The sequence below is a fragment of the Amyelois transitella genome, chromosome Z, assembly GCF_032362555.1.
Source record: "Amyelois transitella isolate CPQ chromosome Z, ilAmyTran1.1, whole genome shotgun sequence".
NCBI lineage: Eukaryota > Metazoa > Arthropoda > Insecta > Lepidoptera > Pyralidae > Amyelois > Amyelois transitella.
In genome coordinates, this window is record NC_083535.1 from 1,536,567 (window position 1) to 1,564,456 (window position 27,890).

Genomic DNA, 27,890 nt, shown 5'->3' on the forward strand with positions numbered 1-27,890 from the left:
ACACCCATTGACTACAACATTTTAGTGTGTGTGGATGAAGATTTCTGTATCATAATTTATTAATCCAATGGTTTTCTTTTCTAATACATAATTTAAAATTGCAGGTATTGTATGGTTCCGCTGGCGAGGATGGGACTACACGCTGAAGCGCGCGTCCATGATGATTAAGCCGAAGGGTCTTCAGCCCAACACGTGAGCGATCGCTCGCTCGCTCCGCTCAGTTCGCTCATTACGTGGATTCAACTCAAACTTGCCATTTTAATAGGCCTTCGTATATATGCAACGCTGGCCTGTTGGGGTCATTCGATCAGAAATGGGTCTAATTGAGTTGGTTGCGGTGTCAATAGGTACTGCTGAGTCTTGTGGCTCCGAAGCGGATTCTTCAGCATAATTACATCGCCACTGATGTCTTAGTTTTAAACATATCAAACGTTTGATATATTTAAAGTTGACATGCACTTAAATTAAAATTGCATTTTATAAATTCCTGTTTTTTCCACTGCTAGGCAACTTTTTTTCTGTCCTTTTCTTATTTAGGGCAGGGATTTAAGCTTAATTGAATAAACATTTTAAGTGGATATTTTATTTAAAAACATAAATAATAATTTTTATTAAGCAATTTTAACGAGCCACATCTGATAGAATGAAATTGAATTGTATAATTATCTCATCGGGGCAACGTTGATTTAAATTGTGCGAAGGCCTTGCTCAGTACAGTCTCATGCAAAAGTGAAAACATCTTACATTTTGTAAATTAAGAATGAAAGAATGGTCGAAACAAAAACATGAAAATAAATGATTCACCTGTTTTTTAAATTTCGAAAGCAGATCCTTTAAATGGTAAACAATAGAGGACCACAAATGAACCAGACGACCTAAATTCGAAATTTAAATTCAAACTCAATTAGCCAAGCATTACCTTTTTCATATACGCATATGACGCCATTGTAAATTAATATAAAGAAAAAAAACATACAAAAGCTTTTTGCTCGCGACTGTACAAGATGACGGGTGACTTTGAACATTGTTAGTTCGAGTGTTCGTCATAGTGTGAAAGCGGATAATATTTATTCGGCGTAGGCGAATAGACCTAATTATAGCAACAATGCTACCATTACGTATCGGATGAATGTTCTTTATACCTGTGATATTAAACATTTTTTTTTATGTGTAACATCTGATCTCTCGTAAAACGTGACGGAAATATACAACAACTAATGTAATCGAAAAATCAAGATTAGCATTAAATAAACTAATTTATGACAATTTTTATCATCGTCAATAAATTGACAGATTTCGAGAAAAAAAGAACGGCAGTGTACAACAATAAAATGTGGATCAAATTAAGTTTTTTTTAAGGCGATGTCAGGCGTTACACATAAATTCGCGACCGTTCGCTTTGAAAAGCAACATTCAAATTATAAAAGTACGCAAAGGTAGCCGTGAATCCATGTAATGAACAACAATAAGCTAAGTGCTCAATAAACGTATTACTTCGATAGATTCAGCATTTATTTTTACTAGATGAGCTTATGAAATTATATCTTTTTATTTTTTGATTACATAATCAGAATGACAAAATTCTCAAAAACATTATAAGCTCTTAGCGCCATGGCTCTGAGCGATGCTTTTAAATTAATTAGCTCAACCACAGAAATCGGGATCAACTTTTTATTTTATGAGATTAATGAATCAAAATCCGCTGACAAATATCAGCGGAATTAAGTACAAATACATGAACGCCACGGAGTGCGCAAAAATGTACATTTTAGCTCATCTAAGTACACATCAAATGCTCAATCTATTTTGTAAATATATTCCTCATCGACCTAGATTGGGATATGGGATGCATATTAAGGCAAAATCATACAAATATTCGTTCGATTCATATTCGGAAATTTTCGATTAAAAATTAATAGCGGTCTCCATAGTAGGCCGACATTTCGAACAGTGCAAAACACATATTATATGCATCCGAATATCCTTTCTTTGTACGGTTGCCATGAATTTGCTTGGTCTATTGCTTCGAAATTTAAAAAAAATCAGCGTACAGGTGCTAAAGTTCCAATATTGAATATAATATACCAGCAGTGACGAAAAAAAATTGCATACACGTCATTGATAGCCAGTGTCTATGTTATAATGGCTCTTCTAAGTAAAACTCATGGGAACCGCACTGGTCATTAAAAAAATTATAACGAACCCCGTTCTCTCGCTGTAAATAACTTACGCCCATGCCACATAAATCACCAAATTCATTAATTTATTACTCATTTTAACCTTTACACCATGGATTTGTTAATTTTTGTTAGGTTTACTTTAGTTTAAGTATTAAGATGTAAATATTTATCTCTTATTGAATATCGTTGGGATTTGAAACGATCATTATCTTGCATGCTCGGTGTCATTTTAACTAAGTATTTGAGATTATATTTAATAGGGAAATTTGACAGTTACATATATGTCTATAAGACTACATAATATACTCATCTAGAACAATGCCACAGATGAATAAAATGTATAATATTTGGAATTTTATACATTTTATTTGCCTTATATTGGAGTTCTTCCATACTTTGTTAGTGTTTTATGTAATACGATATACATTTTAATAGTAATCGATCCAATGTTAGATGGAATGTTTTGGATGTCAACGAAAATGATAGAAATGTGTGAAATCTCACCGATGGTAGGAAATAATTGAATATTGTCTTCTCCTATGGCTCCAGTTGATGTTAAGGTAACTACTTACGTAATTATACTGTAGGAATATTTTTTACTACATATATATTACTATTATACTTTATATTTATAATGAATTGTACCTGATACGTACCTAAACTGATGTGATTCCTACGTATTTTTTATATTTACAATAATCCAGAGTTTATTTTTAAATTGTTTTCATCGTTTCATATTTTATATCCCTGGTTTCCACTTATATATTGACTCCGTTATGTGCTTCCCGTATAAGTTCTGCGGGATTATATACAATTTGTTTTTTGTATAGGACACTCGGAGAAATATAAACCTGTCCTCACAAACCGTTAGTTGTCAGTGAGGTCAGATTTATCTTTACTTGTCTGTACATACAAAAACAAAAATGATATGACACCCGCAACGATTGTGTTTTTGTTCTAAGCCTTATTGTGGCTAATAATTTCTTGTACAACCTACTACAAGTCTTCTATCTCATACTGCAGCCGTACCATACTATGGTCTATATCGATTTTAATAATACCCATTTGGGCTAAGATTATAGGAACATTTACCCGTTTTGGGCTAAGATAAAACGACATAATATTGCATGCGTATAATACTCCCCATTTTGAATGTGTAGTTTTAAAAATATCAAATCCGAATTATACTCCGCAGGAGTTAATGTTCTAGTAGGTATATCTAATTCCGGTGTCTATTATCAAATTGAAATAAGTTCATATTGATGTCAATCTTTAATGAATAATATTGTATTTATTATATTTACTTTATTCGTGTACTATGAAAATAAAACGTACAAATAAAAATTACTATTGTATTGTTTCATTTACTCTTCAATCCTTAGATATTCAAACCCAGCCTCCGTAGCATGAAACGCGCGACGCCGGTGTTATCGCGCGCAAAATCTATCGCTGTCCCGTTCTCGTCATAATAATAATAAGCAAAACAGCGATAGATATGCGCTCGATAGGAACGGTGTTACCCGTGCCATGCTACGCGGGCAGATATATAAATACAAAATATGTAAAAAACCACTCCAGAAATCTAACTAATGATGAATGAATTTGCAGAAATTGAACCATTATAGGAATTTTATGTTAAAAGACTAAAACAAAATCAATAATTAGTTTAGAACCGTATTTATTCATGAAAAAATACAGAAGACCGACAGATGAAGTAAAGTGAAATTTAGACACGTTTACAATCATATTTCAATAGTTACATTTGTAATATTTCAAAAGAACAAAAAAATTATCTCAATCAAGTCAATATCTGTTAATTATACAATTTACCATTTGAAAACTTACTCTCAATCAAGTCCATAATTTCAGTTAATCCATAATTACAAGTCTTGTATGGACAATAACACAACGTGTTTTTCAAGTCAAAAGATCACATAATCTGGAGTACCTAGGTATAGGTACCTACGTCTTATTCTAGACCCATAATTTTGACTGAGTGACATGAAGAAACCGACTTTTTGTTATATAATACAAATAGAAGTAAAGCTTACCGAAATAACTCAATAATTTCGAATGAATATTTTCGGTTATAACTATAATGATAGGCAGAAAAGGGTTAATATAAAAATGACAGTTTTGTAAGAAGTTACCACAACGTAATGACGTAGCTAGATGTCTATCTATATAGAGGTGGGCCTAAAAAATATTACCAGATATCCATTTTAATTTACCAGAAGCCCGATGACCCCCTCTCTGCACATCCCTAGCTACGCCAATGCACAATTATAATACATATTTTCTTATTCTATTACGTTACAGACGACATATAACTATTACATCGAGAATACAGTAATATTAATTATACATAAGCACGTGGATTACTAAGTAAACATGATTCTTACCGTAGTTAAGATATTGGGGCGCCGTTACTGGTGACTAGCACCGTAATACGCCGCCATCTTGATTTTATTTATATTACGAGTATGGTAAAGTATAGCAAAGAAAAAACTTACCATTAGGGGCTAAAAATGCGAGTGTCTAATGTACAGTCACCAACAGAGAAACTTGATAGGTGGTTATGTTTATTTGCAGGCTACATTACATTGACTACATGTACACAGTGACAGTCATGACACTGATGACAGTAAATGACTAACGGTAAACAAATTCAATAAAAGTACAATTATTCTTTTAAAATAATAATACACCATCAATTTAGTCTAAAATCACACAGTATATTGTGTCTTCTTTATTGTTTAATACGCGGACGAAATTGCGAGCAAAAGCATTTTTTATAATCTGTTGGTCAGTAGAAGGGTCAAAATTTTGAAACAATTTCAATATGAGTACATACTTACTTTATAAGAATACTTATTACAAATATGTACTATGAATTACATGTAATACAATCATCTAACTAGTTAAAATCGCGAAATTAGTTTTATAGTGTTTCACACTTACTACAGACTATGATAGCTCATTAGACATTATATTGGTTAGAATATGCTCCTAATTTTACGATTAAATAGACGGCGATCTTAGAAATCATCTACATATTTAACTTCTACACATTTTGGTCACTACTAGACATAATATTTTTTTTAAGACCGCATTCAGACAAACTGTTTTAACTGCACTACATTACTGCAAAAGGAGACATTGTTTATTGATGAAACTCATTTTGTACCTCACAATCTCCAGAATCCAGTGATATTATTTACCTTCCAAGCCTAATCCTTTAATCCACAGTAGCTGATGTTTGATAACGATATACCTACTAACATGGTTTTTTTCTGATGGACGAGCTGAGAAAAACCAATAATATATGAATTTTACAGTGTTCTACAACGGCCCTTTAGAGACAAGAGTTAGTTATTGAATACAAAAAGAAGGCATGGCTTTTGCAAAAAATATTACAGGAATATGCAGAGATAATGAAGAACAAAATAACACGAGATTCATCAATAAACGCTATATCATAAAAGAAATAATCTCATTTACAGTACATACATACATCACGCCTTTTTCCCAGATAAGTCCTTCACTTCTAATATTTTCATTTACACTCACCACACATACCTGTTTAATCAAATTTATAGAAAATTCAATTCAATCATAAAACCATAAGGCTAAACGTGGTCTTTCAGTCTTTTCGAGACTGTTCCACTCTGTCTACCCCGCAATGGATATAAACGGGACTATGTGTGTGTGTACAGTAAATTTGCCAAATGCAGTCAAAATACTATCCCATAGTAAATAGCATTACGCTAGTAATTCGTGTTGAAGACTTCAACATTATAAAGATCAAAATGACAGTACCGTTATCAATAACGTTATTGACTGTAAAATGTCAGGTTAGTTACGATTTTTACACAGTTAGTAAATACACAGTTCAGAAATACTACCGAGTTACACGCACATATTTATTGTAATACACTGTTAGATTAGCCATGAAAAATTTAATCACAAATCAAGTTTACACATACAATTGTACGTAAACACATATATAAGTTAATTTATTCACAATTAAAATCATCATTCATATCATTAGAATCCATTTTCATTGTCGGTTCGATCATGTCGTGAATATCCATATCGTCGCGTCCCAACAGTATATCCGGGTCAACATCGTCAACCAAAATGTCCAACTCATCATGGTGGTCCTGACCCAGGTCGTCCAAATTAATCGGGGTCCTATCCTGAGTGATGTCATCGTCGATCGTGAGCTGTGTCTCCCTGAATTCCCTATCAATGTCCTGTAACTGTTGTTGAAGTTCATTTGGATCACGGAAAGCGTTTAAATGTCCAATTGGGTACTGCCTTTGTTCGTGTGATTCCAGAAGGGGGGAGGGGCCAGCCTGAGGGGCACGGCGCGAGCTGCGCGCGTGCTCCACCCTCAGGCCCCCCCAACTTTCCTGTTATACTTTCATTTTCTTCGTGCCCTTCTTCGAAGCGCGCTCCTTAGCCTTCTCGTACAGCGGCACCAGTTTCTTTTCTTCAGCTAAGATTTTCAGCAGCACAATGATGAAAGGCAGGTAGTTGTGCCTCCGGCGGGCCATCTCTTGCTGGTACCTGGCCATTTTGACGTCTTCCTGCTCAATCAGCATCCTCAGCCTGGGTATTTCGTTCTCCAGCTCGTCCGTCTCCATTCCCCCGAGCATTTGCGTCTCGTTCAGCAGCTCCTCCAACTGTCGCTCGTATATCATCTTTCTGTCGGACACCAGCGCCATCAGATTGAAATGCATTTCGCCTTCTGTGTACCTGTAATGATTGTTTTTTATGAGATGCTGTTTTCCATTATCAACGTATGTCAATCTTAAAGTTCAATTGTTATAGTTGAGGACAAATATGCTGTACGGCTTGACAAAAGTATCCCTACACACCAAAGGATCTGTTTGATTCCTCAAATAGCGTTAATAATGTAAAAAACTTATCTGCGGCATTTTGTTCCTAACCAAATTTAATGCACCATAGTTGCCTTTCTAAAAAGCACCCAAAGTAAATCAAAATGCCCTGTGGTTCCCGGCACCAATACAAAAAAAGAATAGGACCACTCCATCTCTTCGGCTAGCAACCTGTCACTATTTAAATCTCAATACTATCATTAAGCCAAATAGCTGAACATGGCCATTCAGTCTTTTCAAGACTGTTGGCTCTGTCTACCCCGCAAGGGATATAGACGTGACCATATGTATGTATGTAAATCAAAATAACTTACACACTGATCCGCTTCATGATGATAGGTCTGACCACATCGAGCCAGTCCTGATCTGGGGCAATGGGCCCGTGGTCTATTGGCCCTTCACGGAGGCCGTCCAATTCGTACAGGCGACCGTCTATGGGCATGTAGCCAATGAAATGGTACGCATCTTCCTCCTGAAAGTGATAAAATCTTTTAATTTCTGATCAGAGATTGAAATAGGTCTAAGGTTATGCATGCAAACTCAAATAATAACTACTCCCTCTCGCCTTGAATATCTCTCTATCACTATAGTTCGGAGCCACCACGACACCGTTTTTTTCGCGCGAAAGACTATCGCTGTCCCCTTTCACGTCATAATAAAAAGCGAAACAACGCTAGCTTGTCGCGCAACAAAACTGGAGTCGCACGTGCCATGATACTATGGGTGGGGTCAGCTTACATTACTACTACATATACACATATAAAGAACAAAATTACCTTAGTGTCGTGTGGTTCCCGGCACCAATAAAAAAAAGAATAGAACCACTCCATTTCTTACCCATGGTTGTAGTAAGAGGCGACTAAGGGATGGGCTCATAAATTTGAGATTCTGTTTTAGGCGATAGGCTAGCAACCTGTCACTATTTGAATCTCAATTCTATCATTAAGCCAAACAGCTGAACGTGGCCATTCAGTCTTTTCCAGACTGTTGGCTCTGTCTACCCCGCAAGGGATAAAGACGTGACCATATGTATGTATTACCTTAGTAGCCATCTTAGGGTCCATTTCAAAAATGACCTGTTGCGACATAGAATTGTGTGCGCTCCTTATGGTCTGCGAGTTGCTCAATGTGAGGCCCCGCATCTTGGGGTCAAAGGACATGCTGAACTCCTTCAGCTTGGTGAGCTCGGGCCCCAAGTCCACATCTGGGTGGGTGCAGTTCAGCAGCAAACTGATCACAGCTTGGGTAGCACAGGCGTTGTTTATCACCTAATAAAATTATCGTTTCGTTTATCAAATCATTTGTGCAAGTCGGACTCGCGCACGAAGGATTCCGGTACCATCATCACAATTGTTGCTTAAATACATATATAATTCACGTTTCTAACTGTTTATTAAGGAAATTTCAAATGTCATGCAATTTCTTGGGTTTTTATAACAACGTAAATCAGTAAAACTACAACGCGATCAATACATTAATTAGATGGCGCTGTCGATAGACAGAGATAATCCGAGATCAGGAATCCCCGTTACTATTTATTTATTTTAAAATTTATAAGTATTTGCTGTTATATCGGCCATGGAATTACATAATTAAAAAAAAAACAGCTTTCTAGCTAACTCTGTTAATGAGATATAGCCTGGTGGCAGACATACATACAAACAAACAATGGATGCTTAGTAATAATAGGATCCCGTTTTCACCTATTAGGTACGAAATCCTAAAAAATATGACGTGCTAGCTAAACAAGTAATTTTATCAAAGCGTTAGCTTCTTTAAGTTTGCATGCAGGCTAGCTACCTGTCACTTGGCCTTTCAGTCTTTGAGAAACTTCTACTTGGTCAGAAATAAAGTTGTGATAAGTATTATGTATGTCTGGCACAAGGGAGGGTGGGCTTTTATTCAGGAATGAGACATAATTAAGCTAGTTTAAAAATATATGTATGTACATATGTAAATGCAACATACCTGTTTAGCGAAGTATATTTTCTCCAATCTGTTGTCTGTAACCACGGTGCCCGAAGGCTCCTCGTGACGTAAATATTTGAATAAGAATATGAGACCATGCACAGGCCTGATAAAGAAAAAAAACACATAACTCTCTCAATTTATAAATTGGGTAGGAAAACCTGTACATTTAGGCAATTAAATGTTTAAACTCAATCCAAACTGTATTGTACAAATAATACAGTAAAAATTAGTATAAAGTAACATCTTATACAGTTTGTGAACAACCCTTCACCTTCTGTATTTATAAGACACAAATAAAGTTTAAAAAAATAATAATACTGGGCAAATAATATATTTAAACTTGATAACACAATCAGTATCCACTACAAATAAAATTAATTATAAAAAAAACAAATTGAATCAAACTTACCTTAAGTTTTCAAACATGCTATCATCAATTGACCATAATTCTTCAACTTGGACACCTTTTGCACCTAAAACGGACAATTCATCAAGATATTTAATAGTTTACTAGTGAAGTTACTGCTGAAAGTATACTTTCAGCATTACTTACCATAGTAGAGACGCTTTTAACATTATTAAGCAATAAATAGTGTCTCAAAAACAAGAATACAAGACACAGAAGAAATATAATAGTTGTTTGAGGTACAAAGTTTTATTTTCACTTCAGTAGTCAATGGATTTAATTATAACATTAACTTACCAAATTTCCGTATGAGCTGGGTGAAGACACCTGGATCACTCTCGATCAGGCACCAGTTCCCAGCGGAGTCCATGGTGCAGGGGAACCTGTGAGAAATTTAAGCCAATACCATAAAGCAAAGTTACAAGTTGCCTTCGTGGAGTCATAGTTGTTGTGGAAGGAATGTTATCACTGGTTTTGTACTAGCTAGTTATGAGGTAGGTTGATATACACATAATGACATCTATTTCCCTTGCAAAACTGACTGAGTTATACTTAAATTAATATAAGAGTGAAGCTCCAGAACACAGCTAGTATTTTATACATATTTCATTTTAAACAATAAATTTGAAGATAAAAATGTTTAGAAACAAAAGGTATAGGTATTTTAAGGCAAAGAACCCCACCCTTCAATACAGTACTAAAATGTTAAACATGTGGATGGACATTCCTCTGTGAAGCAGGCAGACTGGAGTCTAGATTGATGATGATTCTAAGATTATAATCCTGTATGTATTTGTAGCTGATTATTACAATAGTTATATTCAAAATAGATATTTCTCAAACAATTTATCAGCACTGAACTGTAAGCAGCTAAGATAAAGATGATAAAAATACAGCTTTTGTCACAGGTTCAAGACAAAGAGACTTACTATTCACTAAGACTTCTGATTACTTATAACATAGAAAAATATTCACAAGAATGACACATACCTACTAACTGCTTTTGATTTTATGGAATATGCTCAGAATATATCTAAAATGCTTCCATTTTGTGATCGTGGGCGCTGTAGGCGTGCGTACCTAGGCGTACCTACCTAAATGTTTCGAGAACAACAACAGCAAAAATCAATACTATGACATAACCTATAAACTCATCCTAGACAAACGAATTTACTAAATATAATTTATAGAATTGATTTGATTTAACCCTTTAATTCGCAACGTTAGATATACATAACACACACATTTCGAAAATTCTACCTTCAAAACAATATCGATTCTACAGCGGTTTTTTCGATAAGTTAGTTAAAGACATCACTACCCACCCATAGCAAAATATAAAACGTTATTTAGTTGTAAATTTTGAAATTGAGGTACAAAATAGCATCCCGACCACGAACTGCTCCCGCGCACAAGGTAAGAAATATTATTTTTATTTAATTAAAAGCATGATTTTTCGTTATATTTTACATTAAATATGTTTTTATGTTTGCATTCTACAATTATTAGTACAAAATATTACTAACAAAGTCATTTTGAGTTTTCTATAACATGTAAAAGTGGAATGTTAGCTATAATTAACATTGCGAAGCTAACGGTGATTGAGGCGAAGTTACGAATGTTAAAAATAACTAACATTGCGAAATAATGAGCAATATATTTAGGCTTTTTTATTTTAAATAACCATGGTGGTGGAGGGTGTTTGCATGAATGGTGGCTTGATTTTGTTCTAGCATAAGTTGCGCCTGGAGCGTGTGAAGAAGATTCTGGTCCTCATCTCTCTGGATATCAGTATATCAGACGGTGACAAAGAGATAGTAAAAGACGAAACTGTTTATAGTTCTGCACTTCCCTCTCTAGATTCCTCTTTGGAGTGTCTGAATATTATAGACGAGTCACATGATGATACGCTTTTGCCTGAAGACGTGATACCATCCACTCCGTCTATTTCCGAAGTTCTCGCATCACATAATTTACCACAAGATTTGCCTGCCATTCAATCAATATCATCTGTCTTGTCCGTTCTACCAACTCCTGAAGCTTCAAGTGTGTCCAAGATCACTCGTTCAAGAAAGAGACCTTTACCAACCTTGTTGATAAAAAAAAAGACAGCATTCATTTAAAAAAAAACCCTTGAATTTTGAATGGGAAGGCGGCAGATTTAAATAACCTGCAATTTTGGATGAAATAACTTTTATTAAATTTGGCTCTGAATCAAAGTCGCCATCTGAATACTATTTCGATTTCTTTAATGAAGATGTTATAAAAATAATTATAGAAAACACAAATTTATATGCCGTTCAAAAATTTCTAAAAAGTATCAATTTCAATTTGAGTTTAAAACGTTACGAACAGATACGTCAATTTTTACACTTTGTCGACAATACCCAACCAAATGATGATCGTTATTTCAAAGTTCGGCCGATTTTTGAAGTAATACGTCAAAACTGTCTTAAAATAGAAGAAGAACATTTGTACAGTGTTGATGAAATGATGGTGCCCTATAAAGGAACCAGAGCAAAAAAGCAAAGAAGTGGGGTTTTAAAATATTTGTCAGGGCAGAAGTATCTGGTAGGTAAAAAAAATCAAAAACCGACGGGACCGAGGCCTTCTGATGCGATTCGCCGTGACCACGTGGGTCATATGCCTGACTTCATAGCAACTCCAGGCAGATGCAAATTTTGTAAGAATGGCATGACAACTGTTATATGTTCTAAATGTTATTTGAGAAAAAATGCAACTGTTTTAAGAATTTTCATGATCAATAATATTTTTAGGTTCATGACATGTTTTAAAAGAGTTCCATTAAACCATTCTATATTTTTGAAGATATAATAATAATAAATGTTAAAAAAAAATCAATAGAAATTTTATTTTTATTTTCCTGTAGCTTTCGCATTGTTAAAAATACATAACGGTATTTTTGAACACTTAAATGCTGGCCACTTCGTAATGTTACGTATTTTAAACATCCATTTATTAAAAAAATATATATAATTAAATTTTTTAAATAAATTTTAGACTTAGTATATTACATTACTAAATCAAATAATTAAAAAAATATAACAATTTTTAATACAATTCTTGTTGCGAACTAAAGGGTTAATAAACATACTATTGATGCATTGAGTATTATGTAAAATTATAAAGATACAGGTATAATAATTAAATGCTTTAAGAAGATTAGGTGTACTTACGAAGCAAAATTTGAGTGTTCTGCCGTCGTGATTGAAGAAACTTTTTAGGCACACATAGCTAAATCACAAGATCAGAATATTTAGTTTAGATCGCGACAAACAGAGACAATGTGTCTACGAAATTGCAAGTCACTTTTTTAATATTTGGTATTTTTCATTTCATTTCCATTTTGATTTATTAGTGTTACCAACTCTACTTAGAATTTAATACACTACTATACATATTACATTAGAAAAAAAACGACTAAGGGAATAGACACAGACACTTTTCAGGTACAAGTGAGCTAGCTGCTTCTTTTCCTGTGCCATAATCCAAAACCCGTGAACATTGTATAAGTCAATAAATAAAATGGCATCATAGGAGATGTCACCACAGGCTACGCTGCTTTTGGATGAGCGCTTCGTATTCTTTGTTGTATTTGGCTGATGGCAACTGACGTTAGTAATAGATATAATATTATGTTAGTCTTTCTTTCCAAAATTTCGAATAACCATAGAGGTTGGATTGTTTTTAGGAGTTGGTAACACTGAAGTTGTCATCCTGCTCATATTTTAGAGAGGGGCTAGTTTTATTATTGAAATAATCGAATTTAAACTGGGTATTCGAATGAATCACATTTAACTCATTCTGTTTTACGATTAAAATATCCATATCATTGCGATATAGGTAATTAAATTAATGATTCGAATTGAATTTTTTGTACTGCAATAACTAAGAAACATTTTATTGGTGAGTAATACCAATAAAATGTTAAATAATAATTCTTAGTTATTGCAGTACAAAAAACTTAAAAATTAATATTACAATAAATTAAAAACACACAAAAGGAAAAAGCGAGCATATTTGCTAAAATAATATAGAAAACAAGCTCTTCAGATGATTTTCATAAGGTGCTGCATAAGATAATCCAGAATTTCGATTTTTATACTTAATCAAAAAAATATCATCGGACTGAACAGATTTAAAACACGTACTTTCTATATTAAATTATAGTTTAGCTGGATCATAAAGATGTGGTGACATCTGAAATATCACATGACTATTACTTCCTCTACAAAGGTTTTCCATTCTTTCAGGTGTTCCAGTTTTCAAAATCATTTATAGCCATATAAAAGTATCATGCTATAAAGTTTCATTCAATTCAATCTTTGAATATTATGAATCAACATTTTCCACAATCTAAATATTCAAATATCATTTCTAAAAAAGTTTTCGAATGAATCCATTTAAATCCATTTTTTTTTCTTACAATCGCCCATCACTATTCGTCACGTCCATCACCACACCACACCAGACATTTCAATTCATTCATCTTTCTTTCAGAATTTTCAGCTGTATTCACGTCAAGTGATATTTTTTTCTTGTAAAGTGTAACTTAAATTGATTTAAAATACATTGTGTCGGCAAATAAATATAGGTAAGTTTTGGTAATTGCAATTAATATGAATGTCTGACATCATCATTTTTTGTTGATATTAGGGACGCAGTGCTGAATTGCAGATTTTAATGACCTAGGTACTATGTAGATTCATGCGAATGTCTTTATTAATGCAACAATGAATGATTGTTTATATACAATAATTCAGTTAGCTATTATAGTATGAACATACCTACACTACCTCTGCAATTGCGATTTACTTATATAATTTTCTTAACTAGGTACCTATTTATTTGTATCATATTTGCCAACCCCGAAATCTGCAACAATATTCCATGATACTAAAACCCATTTTGCTAGCGATTTTCCCCTAGATTCAGATTGAAGTCAGATTTTTACCCAAAGTGACTCATATAATTAAAATAATTTGGAAATTATAATTAAAATAATTTAGTATGTTGCAGATTTTTGCTTAAGCCACATATTCACAGTACATGTTCCCTTAGACCCAGCAGACTCCTATGAGTGCTTGTACTTGTTTGGAAAAAGTGGAGTGAATATAAAAACCACAGTTTTTATGTTCACTCCACTTTTTCTCATGTCAACATTTGTTTTATTAAATTAGTCCGAGCAAACTTGAATAGTAGAGCACAGTTCAACTTCATTCCAATTGTTTACGAACGTCCAAGTGTGCTCAGATTGGATGTTTTTGTGTAGCTATCTGAGCCGGCTCGGCCCGAGAGTACTCACACTGTGGAAACACAGTTTTTATTAGAAAATTATCATTGGTTGGTGTAATTACTATGATTACTGTTTAAGAAAAAGGTAAAATGTGTATCCTGTTTGGTATTTCAAAGAACTAAATAAAAAAGAATAGGATGTGAATCTGAAAATGTTTCATGCAGTTACAGAATTCTGTCTGTCTCTGCCAAATGTCATCAAAATCGGTCCAGTAGCTTTTATGTGAAATCATTCCAAACTTACACACCAAAATACAAATGTTTGCTCTTTATAACTAGTAAGTATAGATTATTTAAGAAGTATAGAAAAATCACATACCTACAGACTTAATTTAACAATTTGGTATGTTCTCAGTTGCACCCAATGCCCTAGTTCTAGGCCTGTTGTTAGAAATACTCAATTTAACCCTATAAATTCGCTCTGGCAACATCAAGCCAGGCAAATCTACCAGTTTGTGTCTATACCTATAGTTTCAATGAGATAAATTTAATAACTCTATTCTTTACAGGACATGTTCGGCACAGGCCTTGGCCTTCTGGGCTGGTTAGGGCTCAGCCCCGTACCCTTCATAGCCTCCGCTATAGGCACAACTGAGCCAGCACTACGTCTGCTAATATCTATTATACTGGGATATCCCTATGCAGTAATATATCACAAATATGTACGATCAGAAAAACAATTTCGAAACCTTTACTTCATTTTGACTGGACTCGACTTGGCATATTACAATTTTGGCTTTTCGCTGTACCACAATTTAATACCAGCAGTGGTGATATACCTCACAACAATGTTCCTGAAGCCGGGCAAATTAAATGCGATCGTATCATTCGTGTTCAACTTGGGCTATATTTTAGTGGGTTACATAGTGACCGAATCTGAGGACTATGATATCACGTGGACGATGCCTCATTGTGTGTTGACACTGAAATTGATCGCGTTATCATTCGATTTGTGGGACGGCCAGTTGCTTGCTAAGGGTGAAAAGTTGTCTAGTAACTCCATGAAGACAGCTTTGGTGGAACAGCCTACGTTTGTGGAGTTGCTCGGTTTTGTGTATTTCCCGGCTTGCTTCCTGGTGGGTCCCATCTTCTCGTTCCGCCGGTACAAGGATTTCATTGACGACAAGTACCCACTGGACACAGAAGCCAAGGAATATGGACAGCAAGGCATGCAGAGGCTAATACAAGGGATATTGTATTTGGTCGCGTTCCAAGTTGGCGGTGAGTTTTAAATCAATAAGGCTCTTGTGGCTTTTGGCCATATTTCTTTATTTTCTCGGAGAGAATAGAGACACGTAATATATAATTATGTAGGTACTTAATAATACTTTGACAGAGGACTGTTTTCTGTGAATCCCCCTATTAGTAACTTTTATCACAAGTCACATACATTTAAGGGTGGCTCAATATAGGTGATCTGTTCCTTTATATACATATGATTTTCATGGTAGTTCATATAATATGTGATCGTCTTTACATATATACCGTATAAACCATACATAGTTATAAAATCAACCAGTATGTTTGGTTTTCTATTTTAAAATATCAGTTGATACCGTTTGACGTCATTCTAATGTGTAGTCAGTTTCTTGTCCTTCAAAAGAACACTTGCAGTCAGAGGTTATATACATTTAAACATTTTAAAACTAGCAGATTACCTACAAGGAAATTATAATTTTCATAGTTACATACAACGAAGTTTTTTTTCATCTACTAACTGATGCCAGTGACATCGTCCATCTTAAATCTCCATAGATTTTATATGTGAAAGAGACGTAGGTATGTATGTGCCGTGTGGTTTCCGACGCTTTAGAATGGAACCACTCCATATCTCATGGATGTCGTAAAAGGCGACTATTAGGGTAAATAAACTTGGGATTCGTTTTCTGTCACTATTTGAATCTCAATTCCATCATGCAGGCATACAGCTGAACGTGGCCTTTCAGTCTATTCGCTCTCGACTGTTGGCTCTGTCTACTTCGCAAAGGTTATAGACGTGATTAAATATATGTATGTATATTTTTTTTAACTAAGACCATTTTTACAAAACAAAAATTAAGAAGTACAAAGTGTTTTTGTGTAAGTATGTATGTGTATGTTTAATATGTGGATATAAATATATGTATGTGTTTGTTACTGTATCACGCCTGAACGGATTTTCATGTAACCTTGCAGTAGTTAATAGGTAGGTATAGCTTAGACATTGGAATAACATAATGAGTTACAAAAACATAGAGATTTCGTCAAGAAGGCGGACGAATTCGCTGGCCGAAACTAGCTAGCTAGAAGTATAAAATTAATGTCGCCTTTTCTTTTCAGGAAGCGTGTTCAGCATGAAGTACATGCTGTCCGATGATTTCTCAGAAAATTCATTCTTCTACAAACATATGTATTGCGGGTTGTGGGCTCACTTCGCTCTCTACAAATACATATCGTGTTGGCTTTTGACAGAAGGTAAGATGTGTTATTGACTGACTAACTAGCAGAAGGTAAGATGTCTTATTGACTGACTAGTTGTAGCGTGTGGCTTCGTCCGGTTATTAGTTTTATCAGTAGGTACTTACATCAATTTGTAACAATGACTCTTTTTTGAAACAGTAACATTAGTAAAACCTTTTAGGATCAGGAAGTTGGACTCCCGTTAAGTTGAAATTCCATAAAGTAGATTTGACCAGAATGTTAGGATTTCATGGTTTTGTTTAATCGTAAACTTACCGTAAGTATACCGAATAAGTAGGTATCACTACATAGTATAAAACAAAGTCGCTATTTTAGTCTGTTTGTCTGTATGCTTAAATCTTTAAAATTACGCAACGGATTTTGATGCGGTTTTTTGTAACAGGTAGAGTGATTCAAGAGGAAGGTTTGTATGTATAAATTTTGCACCCGTGCGAAGCCGGGGCGGGTCGCTAGTAATTAATATTTCTTTATTTTATACTATCGTGAGAAAACCAGCAAATTCTAATAAAGTTTTGCCTGAAAAGTTTGTGGAGGTCAGACGGGGGTCATTTCGTGTAAAAAATTGATTTTAAACTGTGCAAGATCTCGTTCATAGACGGGCCCCGGGCTCTTCTCCGGAGAGGTGAAGACTCAATCGGAACTAACCCCAGGAGGATTCCTCCGGAGTCGAAGTCCATTTAAAACCTACCGTGTGGTTCCCGACACTTAAGAATAGGACTTCCCGTTCTTTTCCATGAAAATTTCGTAAAAGGCGACTAAGGGATAGGCTGATAAACTTGAGATTCTTCTTTTAGGCGATGAGCTAGCAACCTGTCACTATTTGCCACTACTCACAAAGGACTAATATAGGTTTCTGGGTATCTATTGATATAACTACAATCACATCGAGTATCCAGGTCATAATATAACATCACTAGCTGTGCCGACTTCGTCCGCGTGGATTAGTTTTGGACATCATTGAAGCCCTCAAGGATGAATAATTTTCCCCGGTTTTTTTACATTTTCCATTATTTCTCTGCATTTGCTCCTTATAGTTGCAGCGTGATCTTTGCGAGCGATCTATCGAGCCTTCCTCGATAAATGGTCTATTCAACGCAAAAAGAACTTTTCAATTCGAACCAGTAGTTCTTGAGATTAGCGCGTTCAAACAAACTCTTCAGCTTTATAATAATATAGTATAGATTAATCTATCGACCGGTTTGTCAATTTTAAATAAATTACTACAATATAGCATAAAGTCAATAGGTCTTGTAGAGTACCTACAATTAGGTCTTAAGTATTCATCGGCCGATGTTACAATTACGAAACAATGATAGTGACAAAACTGTTGATGAATATTCAATTTCGTCAACGAGTCACACAGTGGTGAATAACAAATAAGTTTACGTTTTTTAAACTACGAGTTAAATTAACTCTTAAAAAGATTTGGAGAAAGGACGCTGTCGCATGTTTTTAACGCGCTATAAGCTATCGCTGTACCGATTCACGTCTTAATAAAAAGGGAGACAGCATTCGTTTTTTGAGTGATGCTTCATTTCTCGCGCATTTAAAAAAAAAGTATGAATGAATGCATGATGTTCGCTGTGTGGTTCCCGGCACCAATACAAAAAGAATAGAACCATTCCATCTCTTTCCCATGGATGTCGTAATGGGCGACTAACGGATAGGCTTACAAACTTGGGATTCTTTTTAAGGCGATGGGCTAGCAACCTGTCACTAATCTCAATTCTATCATTAAGCCATTAAAAAAATATAGGTATATACTGCTCGAATAATCGGGTGCCTTAACAGTTCTACTACTGATGCTCTAAATATTTGTGTTATGTAATCAGCTAAAGATATTTCAACAATGTTCTAACTTCAAATAGTCGTAGATAACCGCTCAGTGGCGTGATTGTAACTACCTATGTTATCTTATCCTCGTTAAATTTATGCATTGCATTCATTTTCAGTCTACTGCTACTAGTCTCCACTATGCCACTATCTATACTTATATCCAAAATTATAGTTCATTTGAAATGAAATGCACTATATGATCATTTCTCAAATAAATTAAGATAATTATTAATAAATAATGTGATTATTATAAATTAATATACATAATAAATGATTCCATTAACATTTTATTTTTCATAAATAACTTCAACAGATTAACGGTTGTATTTAAATACAGTTTTGCGTTCGATGTAAAATATAAAATATGCATGATAGAAAAGTTTTGCCAATTTTCACAACGCCTATGCGAGTAGGAGGTATAGATAAAACCGGTCCATCCCTCTAGTCCCATTGAGTTGCCCCATGGTGGGACAAGTGAGACGATTTCGTCCCTCCCAGCGGTCCCATGGGATAAGTGACAATAACGAATTTTTGAAAATCAAAAAAAAATATTTACCTAAAAAAATCTGATATTTTTCCTCACCAAACAAGTCATGGCAACTGTTGCTATGGCATACATATGTATTGTATATGGCTGGCAACTGGCTGTGCATGTTAATATTTATGTGCAATAAATAATTAAATACAAATAAAGAAGATTGCCTACAATGGCTGCAATGGCAATATATTTATACATATAATCACGTCTATATCCCTTGCGGGGAAGACAGAGCCAACAGTCTTTTAAAGATGAAGATAGACTGAATTTTTTTTTCGCTACCAGACCAGCGTGGAGGCTTAAAGAAATTTCTTTATCAAAATTTATAATAAATACACATACATACAATATTCAAAAATTTGTATGTTAATTAAGAAATATTGTGTTCACAGCCGCCTGCATCAGATTCGGATTGTCCTACAACGGCATGGAGGGCGCGGCGGACAGTCGCTTCAAGACCTCCAAGTGGGACGGTTGCAACAACATCAAGCTGCTTAGGTTCGAAACCGCGACCAAGTTCCAACACTACATAGACAGCTTCAACTGCAACACAAACTATTTCGCCGCCGAGTACATCTACAAGCGGCTCAAGTTCCTCGGTAACAGGAATCTTAGCCAATTCTTCACGTTGCTCTTCCTCGCCGCGTGGCACGGCATCAGGTCCGGTTACTACGTCACTTTCTTCAATGAATTCATCATTATGTTCATGGAAAAAGAATTGGAATCGTTAATGGTGAAAACGAAAATGTACGACCGAATGTGGTCTCATAATGTTGTCAAATATTTATTGTATATAGTACTCAAGATGTACACAATAGTTTTTATGGGCTGGAGTCTTGTACCTTTCGATTTGAAAGTGTATTCGAAATGGCTCAAGGTTTATTCTAGTCTTTATTTTTCAGGGTTTTTTTTGTTCTTGCCTTGGGCGTTTGCGTATAAACCGCTAATTAAAATGGCGATTACTCGTCTGCACCTTAAGAAGGAGGCGGCGGATTAATTTGCTCAATTTTGTCGTGAAGGCATGTCATACTCATTGTGCCTCTTCGTAATGATCAATATGCGACTTTGGAAGTCTGAAAGTGTTGTTGCGTCAGTAAGTTTATCGATATCGATAGTGTACAATCACACACTATTAGAATATTAAAATAATATATAGCATTGCCCAAACCCTATAGTATTAATATTGCTACTCTTTGATGTTCTTGCATGTTTAATAACCCTACAGCAATAAAAGGGGTGTTCTTGATATGATGCGTCTGTTTTTATATTTGAACGACTGTGACATCGTACAAAATGAACGTATAAACAAATTGTGAGAATGTGCTTATTAAATTGGGTAGCGTAGCGGTCAAATTGGACTGGTTCATAGTTAAAAGAATATAAGGAAATAATCTATGAGCCTTTTTTTGTTGATAAATTAATTTTCTATGCGTACACTTCATAATAATGAAAGTACTGGTGTTGACAGAACGAAGATAAATAATAATTAAAATTGGTCATTATGAAAATAATACAGTAATAGATTAAGCATATTGTTCTTTATGAGTAGAGTGATATATAGTTGGTTAAGTAGGCAAAAACGCTAAGTGATTTGCGTAGGATATATTTTTATTTCTTTTATTTTCATAAGGTTTACGAACAATGCTTCAAACTTCGCTTTTATGCTAATTACGATGTACCTTTTATTCTAAGCAGGTGACTGGGATGTAAGTCAATTTGTAATAAAAATGAAAATTGCAGTGTACGTAAATTTTGTCACAAAATCTATTTTATTTTGTATTTAAAGGTAACTGTGACTGGCTATCAAAGTTGTTGAATACCAAAACTGGGGGCGTATCGGAGACGGTTAGTGACATTGATTTATTTGCCACCACGTCCTGGAAACTCATTTGGACATTTCATATAAAGTGTCATCTGTCAATATTGAAGCAGGGGTTATCTTCATAAAGACCATGTACCTACTTGTGGTAATAATTGTAAGACAGTTTGGGTCTATGGCTCTTTGGCCCTGGTAATTAAGCTATCTTTCTGATTACTATCTAACCATTTGTTCTAGTGTCCGTTCTGAACGTACTATTAACAATTCTGTGATGGCGGTCTCTCCGTGTTGGGTGTGTCCAGTTACATACAAACTCCAATAATACAAAACGCACGCCTTCGGTTTTAGGCATGGCGGCTTTTAATGACCAACCGAATCCCCTGTTACTTCAACCATTAATAATAATAAGGGTTGGCATCACGTTTCTTTCATTCCAACGTGTCCCATTTATAGTTTAAGTAGGAATGCTCATTTTCTGAATTTATAGTATAAAAATAAGCTTATAAAATTTAAAATACCACATAATTTGCATTTATTGTGAAATTCACTTTAACAATTAATCTGCAATTTTCATATTTTCATGTGTTTTATTATTATCATTATTTTAAGAAAATAAACGTACCTGAGGCACATAATAATTGTAATGGTACAGTGGCATCAAATAATAACACTTAGGATAGTTTTATAAACGATCAAAATTTACCTGGTCCACAAAAGCCTCGATGGCCCGAGTCGATATTGGCTCTGATATCGATAACATTTCAGCCCCTCACTATGTAAAGCTAAGTGATTACTCAGATATATACTCAGCTTCGTAAATCGTAACAGGTCGACAATCCTTAACTATATTCAATTGATGGTAGATTTAAAAGAAGGCTTGCTTCTCATTAAATAAAAGTAAATTACAAATCAACATGACATATTGACATCCAGTAATAAGGAACAGTGGGTCTATTCACGAACATTGCAAAGGCATGTATCTTCCCTGTCTGATTAAAATAAATTGAATTAACTTCGATGTTAAAGAAATGAAAGTGTAGTGTGAAGTGAATAAACCCGACCGACCGACCTGGAACAAACTATCAAAAGCACAAAATATAATTTAGGCTCATTGTTTGACATTTACTTTAGAATTTTTCATTAATTAATTGCTCAATTCCAAATGAATTTGTCGTCTAAATAAAGTTATTTCGAATTAAAAAAAAAAGGTTTTCTGTTTTATTTGTAAACTTAAATTCTTACGTACATTTTATGGTTTATCTATATCTTTATTTCTCATAATGTTTACCCATACAAAAGGTTATAATATCAGGTTTGTAACAAAAAATACATGAAGTTAGATGAATTAAAGGCAATTTATGTGTTAAATTAAACAACACTGTCACTGGATGAGAGAAAAATATTCTTTGTCTATTTTTTGCGGCTGACAACTTACAAAAATCTGTATTTTATGATTTTGCAATAACGTTGTTTCTCATGGTATTTTCTCTAGTAATCGTAATAAATCAAATTTAAATAATCATGGTAAACTTATGCACTGAATGTCAATTCCTTAATACTTACTAATGCGTAATAAATAATATAAATTAAAAATCATTAAGAAGATCAATAGTTATGAATTGGTTATATATTTAATTGAAACAGATATGTATTTATATAGTTTGTGAATTATTTTTGAAAAAAAAATTGTATATTTTTTTGTGTATTTATATACTTACATATTGTATTGTAACAGAGAAATATTTGGTTATATTGTATCACATAAAAATGTGAAGCTGATTTTGAAAAACCGCCGCGGTTTTGTCAAATCAATAAATTTTCGGACTAGCATTTTTTTTTCCTTCATCTATTAACTACTTGTCCCCGTATCTTATCTTTAAGGTAAAAGAAATCTTTATTCCTATTTTACTGTATTGTATTTTCATTTATAAAGCAATTTCGTGAGACCAGTAAACAAATAAAAAATTCCGAATAATGTTATATTTGAAACTTTTCGTCACAATATTATATGAATCCGTCTGGCGTTAGTCCCGGCTGCGTCATCACCTTTGTGGTGAGGAACCCGCGAATTCTTACCTATAGTTATAATTTCATCTTTAAATACTATCGCCTGTCAATATTCACCATTTTCAATTTTTCCATTTTTCCTATGACTAGTCTGTAACTTAATGTTCCAAGTTATTTAGATGAGATAATACTTAGTTGTAACGGCTGGACCGACGGGGCTATATTTGCCTTGAAAGATTTGTAAAAGTTGAGGGATGGTTTTGGTGTATACAATAAAGAAATCACAAATTATTTTGGGCTCTTAATTTTTTTCCTACTGCTGGGCAAAGGCCGTACCTGTATATTCTTGATGCAGAGTAGTTTGGACTTTAAATGATTGGTGTAATAAGGGATAATAGGTTAAAATAAATATATACAAATATTTCGTTTTCGTTCAATATGTCGTCTACCTAAAGTGAGACGTGCAATAATGATTTAAAAGAAGTTACAACAATTACCCTTCTATTTCAACATTACCTAAAATTATTTTTTATTTCCCAAAATATAGTATATTTCCCTTTAGTTGTTGTAACAGATTTTTAAATTGATATTTATGTGCCTACATACCTATATGATTTTTCGAGTTTGTCAAAATTATCAAATTCCAATGTAACATTTTGGAATGATGTTGCTACTCTTGCGAGTAGGTACTTTTTTATGTTTGTTTCAACTCTTTTTTTATTATTTCTACATCCAATATGTACAGTCAACCGCATATCAAATTACCCTGCATAAAACTATGATACGGTAATAAGTGAACAGTAAATTTAAGTAGGTTTATATTCTGTTGACTGTACTAAGCTGTGATGGTTTTCTGCTCTTTTCTTAGATTTCAGTAAAATCAGGTCACATTTGGTAAATGTTTCATACGCACATTCCCTGCATTAAGTACCTACATAAATAAAACTTGTTAGAAGTTAGTTAGTGCAATGTTTTTTTAATTCACTGTTCACAGATTAACAAGATAATCCAGAGAGGAGGTTGTGGAGGCGGCGTGGGAACTTCCACCTGTGGCCAATCGGCGCCCGCCCTGCGTATTGATCGCACCGCCCTAGCCCGTCAGAAAAAAAAAAATGAACACGTCATGCCCGCGCTTGCCTCTGTACAGAGTAAAGAAGACAGCTATATCCGTGCTCTGTGATCACCACGTTTTAAAATGGAACGAGGAAAACTGATTTTGGCGCCAAGCGGGGTTTGTTTTTTTTTTTATTTATACTAGACAGCTGCAAATACTAATGCTTTACATACTGTAACAACATTTCTATATTTGAGACCATACCTACCTAAGTGATAGCATCTTTTGGATACCAAAGAACCTCTATTTAGTACTATTATCAACTCTATTATACTGTAGCTTAATACCACATGGTCCTTTTATGATTTTGGTTTTAGTGGGCACAATTTATTAACTTATTTTTTCTAACTATCAATTTAACCCATAATTCCAAGACGATACAACATAGTAGACAAAAGAAAATATGTAAGTACATAGTGGTGTCATTTTCAGTATGTGAAATTCAATGGGTATTGCCTATTGTTTCTTATAATTAAAAAATAAAGGGAAGCCAATCTTGCTTGGTTAAAATACACATCGACCACATCTACAGAAGGTACAGTCCTCTGCAAAAGTAAATAATAAAATTTTAAAAATTGCTTTATCTTAATAACTTAGCTTTGCAGAGTAACCGCACTCCATATCTCTCCTATGAATGTCTTTAAAGGCGACTAAGGGAGGAACTGATAAACAGGGACTCTTCTTGTAAGCGATGGGCTAGCAACCTGTCACCATTTGAATCCCAATTTGATCCTTAAACCATATACCACTGAACGTGGACTCTGTCTACCCGGCGAGGGATTTAAACGTAAAATAGTATGTGCCTATGTGTTACATTATAGGCGCAATTTCAGCATTAAAATTGCCAGTACAGATCTGAAGGCATTGTCGCATCGTATACCGATAAAACAGTAGGTAGTCACGCGAAGCCCTATTCCTCCCCTTGGGAACCCAAACATCTGTCTAATGCAAAAGCAAAGCTACCGAGCATTCAAGCCGCCTCTATAGGTATCTAATGACTATGTCTACCTACCTACATATCTACCAATCGATGATTGTATGTAGAAGATAGATAAACTCTTTATTGCATCATGAAAAAAAATACAGGCCATAGATTTTACGAACGGCGAACAATAGATTATGAGCAGGTAGATACTATTTTCTTCACGAAAACCTATTAACATAATGTTTTTTTTTAACTTAGTGATACTATTCCATCGTCAATGTCAAGTTTGTTTTTCTACATTATTATGTGAAACAATACCTATCTCTTTTCACTAAGTATATACATATTATAAATTCTCTTTATTTTCTCTGTCATTCTTCTGTCTGTCTTCAAGCATAAATTTTGTTTCAAATACATATTCAGACAAATCTCAAATGCATTAGGTATAATAACACCCTCACAACCGTCGAAAGAAAATATCATTATTTGTATTGTATTGTTTGTTATTATCCTAGCATAATAAAAAACTTGTGTTTAATGCAACAGGTTACGAGGCTGAAATTAATTCAGTACGTATAATAGCTACTTTGGTGACGACATAATTTAGCGAGCCATTGCTTTGTCACATTTGAATTAAGAATAAGTTCATTATTTTTTTTTAAAGAATAACTGGAAGTAAATTTAAATACGAAGGCTCTACCAAGCAGTTTAATTATCCTGTTAGATTGTACTGCAGCTGTATATACAGTTCGTGCGATAAATTATAATTTTTTCAAACCAAGTATTTGTTAGAAAGCACGGTTACATTAGGTGAAAGTAGGTACTTTTTTTCAGTCGTCTTCTACGACATTCATGAGAAAGAAAAAACTACTAAATGTAGGTAAATAACTATTAAAAAATATCGAAGTACTTTTCGAAAATGCGGAAGACACGCGAATTCTACTAAATCACTAAACCTATAAATTCGCAAAAGTGGAAAAGGACATCTCATAGACAACTATTGCTTGGCTATTATATTGGTAGAACGCTTGTCTATGACACCGGTGGTCCCGGGTTCGAATCCCGCATGATGAGAAAAGAACTTTTTCTGATTGGCCTGGGTCTTGGATGTTTATCTATATATATACGTATTTATTATAATATATAGTAGGTATCGTTGAGTTAGTATCTCGTAACACAAGTCTCGAACTTACTTCGAGACTATCTCAATCAGTGTAATTTGTCCCGTATATATTTATTTATTATTTTATAGTCATCTTAATTACTTCAGTAGACATTTTAAAAACAAACTCATTTCATAACTTATTTATTATCTAGACTAAATACTTTTTACATCGACGCTACTTGTACACTGAGATCAATAGGACGTAAGTAGTCAAGCAGAAAGGACCTAACCCACAACAGTTCACTTTTGAATTGCGGGCGTTTAAAGTTTCAGCTGTAATTTGCTCTAAAAGGAGTGACTTTTTTATTTATTTAGAAATTACTATTTCTGCGCTATATAAATATCAGTTTTTTCAATAGGTTCTGAGATATTAGGCCAAATATGGTTTAAGTTCCTGTATAATAGCAAAATTTGTAGGATTCGTAATTTTTTTTCAGAGACGACTAAGTTACAATATATTTTTTTAAAATAAAATTAATAACTATTATCAAGCAATATGCTACAAAATGTCATCGTAGACAATAATATTTATATACTTAAAAAATGGCACAGAGAAGACGAGGCAAGGGCATAAATAATTTTATTTCCCGTGCTCCAAATCTAATGTTGGCCCATACTTATCCATCTTTATTATATTCGTCGTTTAATATTTTTCGTGCTGTTTATACGTATGTGGGATGAGTAGAGGTAGTAAAAAAATAATAATTTACAATTCTAAAATAAACTTTAAGATAGTTGCAACGATAAAATACTGAATTTCGACCAAATTGTGGGTTAGGTCCTTTCGACTTAACTACGTCCATAAATACAAATACCTATCTATACGTGGATACATTATCTCAATTCCTCTTTCTCGATGACGTTGGTCGTGCTGGAGAAGATCCTGGGATCTTCTGGCACCCAGATCTTGGCGTGCAAAGTGCTGCCTGGAGGGCGTTCCCCACGTCTCGACCATGACAGGGAGTGCGCTTGGAAATTGCTACCTGGAACAAAATAGTGCCTTATTAGTTTGACTATTTACTTATTGCGTAATTTTTTTTTTATAGATAGTAGGTATGTAGATTTTTAGTGATGTCAGAAGATTCCCGAAGGTCTAATGTATATCTGTGCCAAATTTCGTAAAAATCATTAAACATTCGAGTAGTTTTTGAGTTTATTCGTTACAACATACAAAAATAAAAAATCTTTTCTCTTCATTATTAGTGTGAATAACTTTTCGGATATAATATGGAAATAAAAAAAATAATCA

At 34.2% G+C, this 27,890-nt stretch overlaps 3 protein-coding genes across 5 annotated transcripts in view; 2 read left to right on the forward strand and 1 right to left on the reverse strand.

Annotated features, from left to right (window-relative positions):
• LOC106130524 (angiopoietin-related protein 2) overlaps positions 1–3,548 on the forward strand; it is a 102,321-nt gene extending 98,773 nt beyond the window's left edge. The window contains exon 8 of the mRNA XM_060953418.1: positions 105–3,548. Coding sequence (XP_060809401.1) covers positions 105–196 — 92 coding nt within the window. The 3' untranslated portion in view covers positions 197–3,548. The remainder of the gene's footprint in view (positions 1–104) is intronic.
• Positions 3,549–3,841: 293 nt separating this feature from the next.
• On the reverse strand, positions 3,842–12,860 carry LOC106130614 (ubiquitin carboxyl-terminal hydrolase isozyme L5). Of its 3 annotated transcripts, none has more exons than XM_060953419.1 (7): positions 12,659–12,860; positions 9,759–9,844; positions 9,465–9,528; positions 9,053–9,158; positions 8,125–8,352; positions 7,399–7,556; positions 3,842–6,941 (listed from the first exon to the last, which is right to left on the reverse strand). In XM_060953419.1, exons 2-7 carry the CDS (start codon positions 9,829–9,831, stop codon positions 6,599–6,601), a joined length of 972 nt encoding a protein of 323 aa, XP_060809402.1. In that variant the 5' UTR covers positions 9,832–9,844; positions 12,659–12,860; the 3' UTR covers positions 3,842–6,598. The 3 variants fall into 3 exon arrangements, with proteins under 3 accessions (XP_060809402.1, XP_060809404.1, XP_060809405.1); XM_060953421.1 differs by lacking the exon at positions 12,659–12,860 and adding an exon at positions 10,452–10,719; XM_060953422.1 differs by lacking the exon at positions 12,659–12,860 and adding an exon at positions 10,145–10,321.
• A 1,063-nt stretch (positions 12,861–13,923) lies between these two features.
• On the forward strand, positions 13,924–23,728 carry LOC106130594 (lysophospholipid acyltransferase 5). The gene is made up of 4 exons (XM_013329482.2): positions 13,924–14,076; positions 15,287–15,998; positions 17,097–17,231; positions 20,004–23,728. Exons 2-4 carry the CDS (start codon positions 15,290–15,292, stop codon positions 20,606–20,608), a joined length of 1,449 nt encoding a protein of 482 aa, XP_013184936.2. The 5' UTR covers positions 13,924–14,076; positions 15,287–15,289; the 3' UTR covers positions 20,609–23,728.
• The last annotated feature ends 4,162 nt before the right edge of the window (positions 23,729–27,890 follow it).

Excerpts from the sequence above, each read along its gene's own strand:
- LOC106130614 (XM_060953419.1), bottom strand. The coding sequence starts at position 9,831 with ATGGACTCCGCTGGGAACTGGTGCCTGATCGAGAGTGATCCAGGTGTC. Across the intron at positions 7,557-8,124 it reads ACCCTAAGATGGCTACTAAG|GAGGAAGATGCGTACCATTT; the intron begins GTAATACATACA and ends TATCACTTTCAG. Across the intron at positions 6,942-7,398 it reads ATCATGAAGCGGATCAGTGT|GTACACAGAAGGCGAAATGC; the intron begins GTAAGTTATTTT and ends CAATCATTACAG.
- LOC106130594 (XM_013329482.2), top strand. The coding sequence starts at position 15,290 with ATGTTCGGCACAGGCCTTGGCCTTCTGGGCTGGTTAGGGCTCAGCCCC. Across the intron at positions 15,999-17,096 it reads GGTCGCGTTCCAAGTTGGCG|GAAGCGTGTTCAGCATGAAG; the intron begins GTGAGTTTTAAA and ends TTTTCTTTTCAG. Across the intron at positions 17,232-20,003 it reads GTGTTGGCTTTTGACAGAAG|CCGCCTGCATCAGATTCGGA; the intron begins GTAAGATGTGTT and ends TTGTGTTCACAG.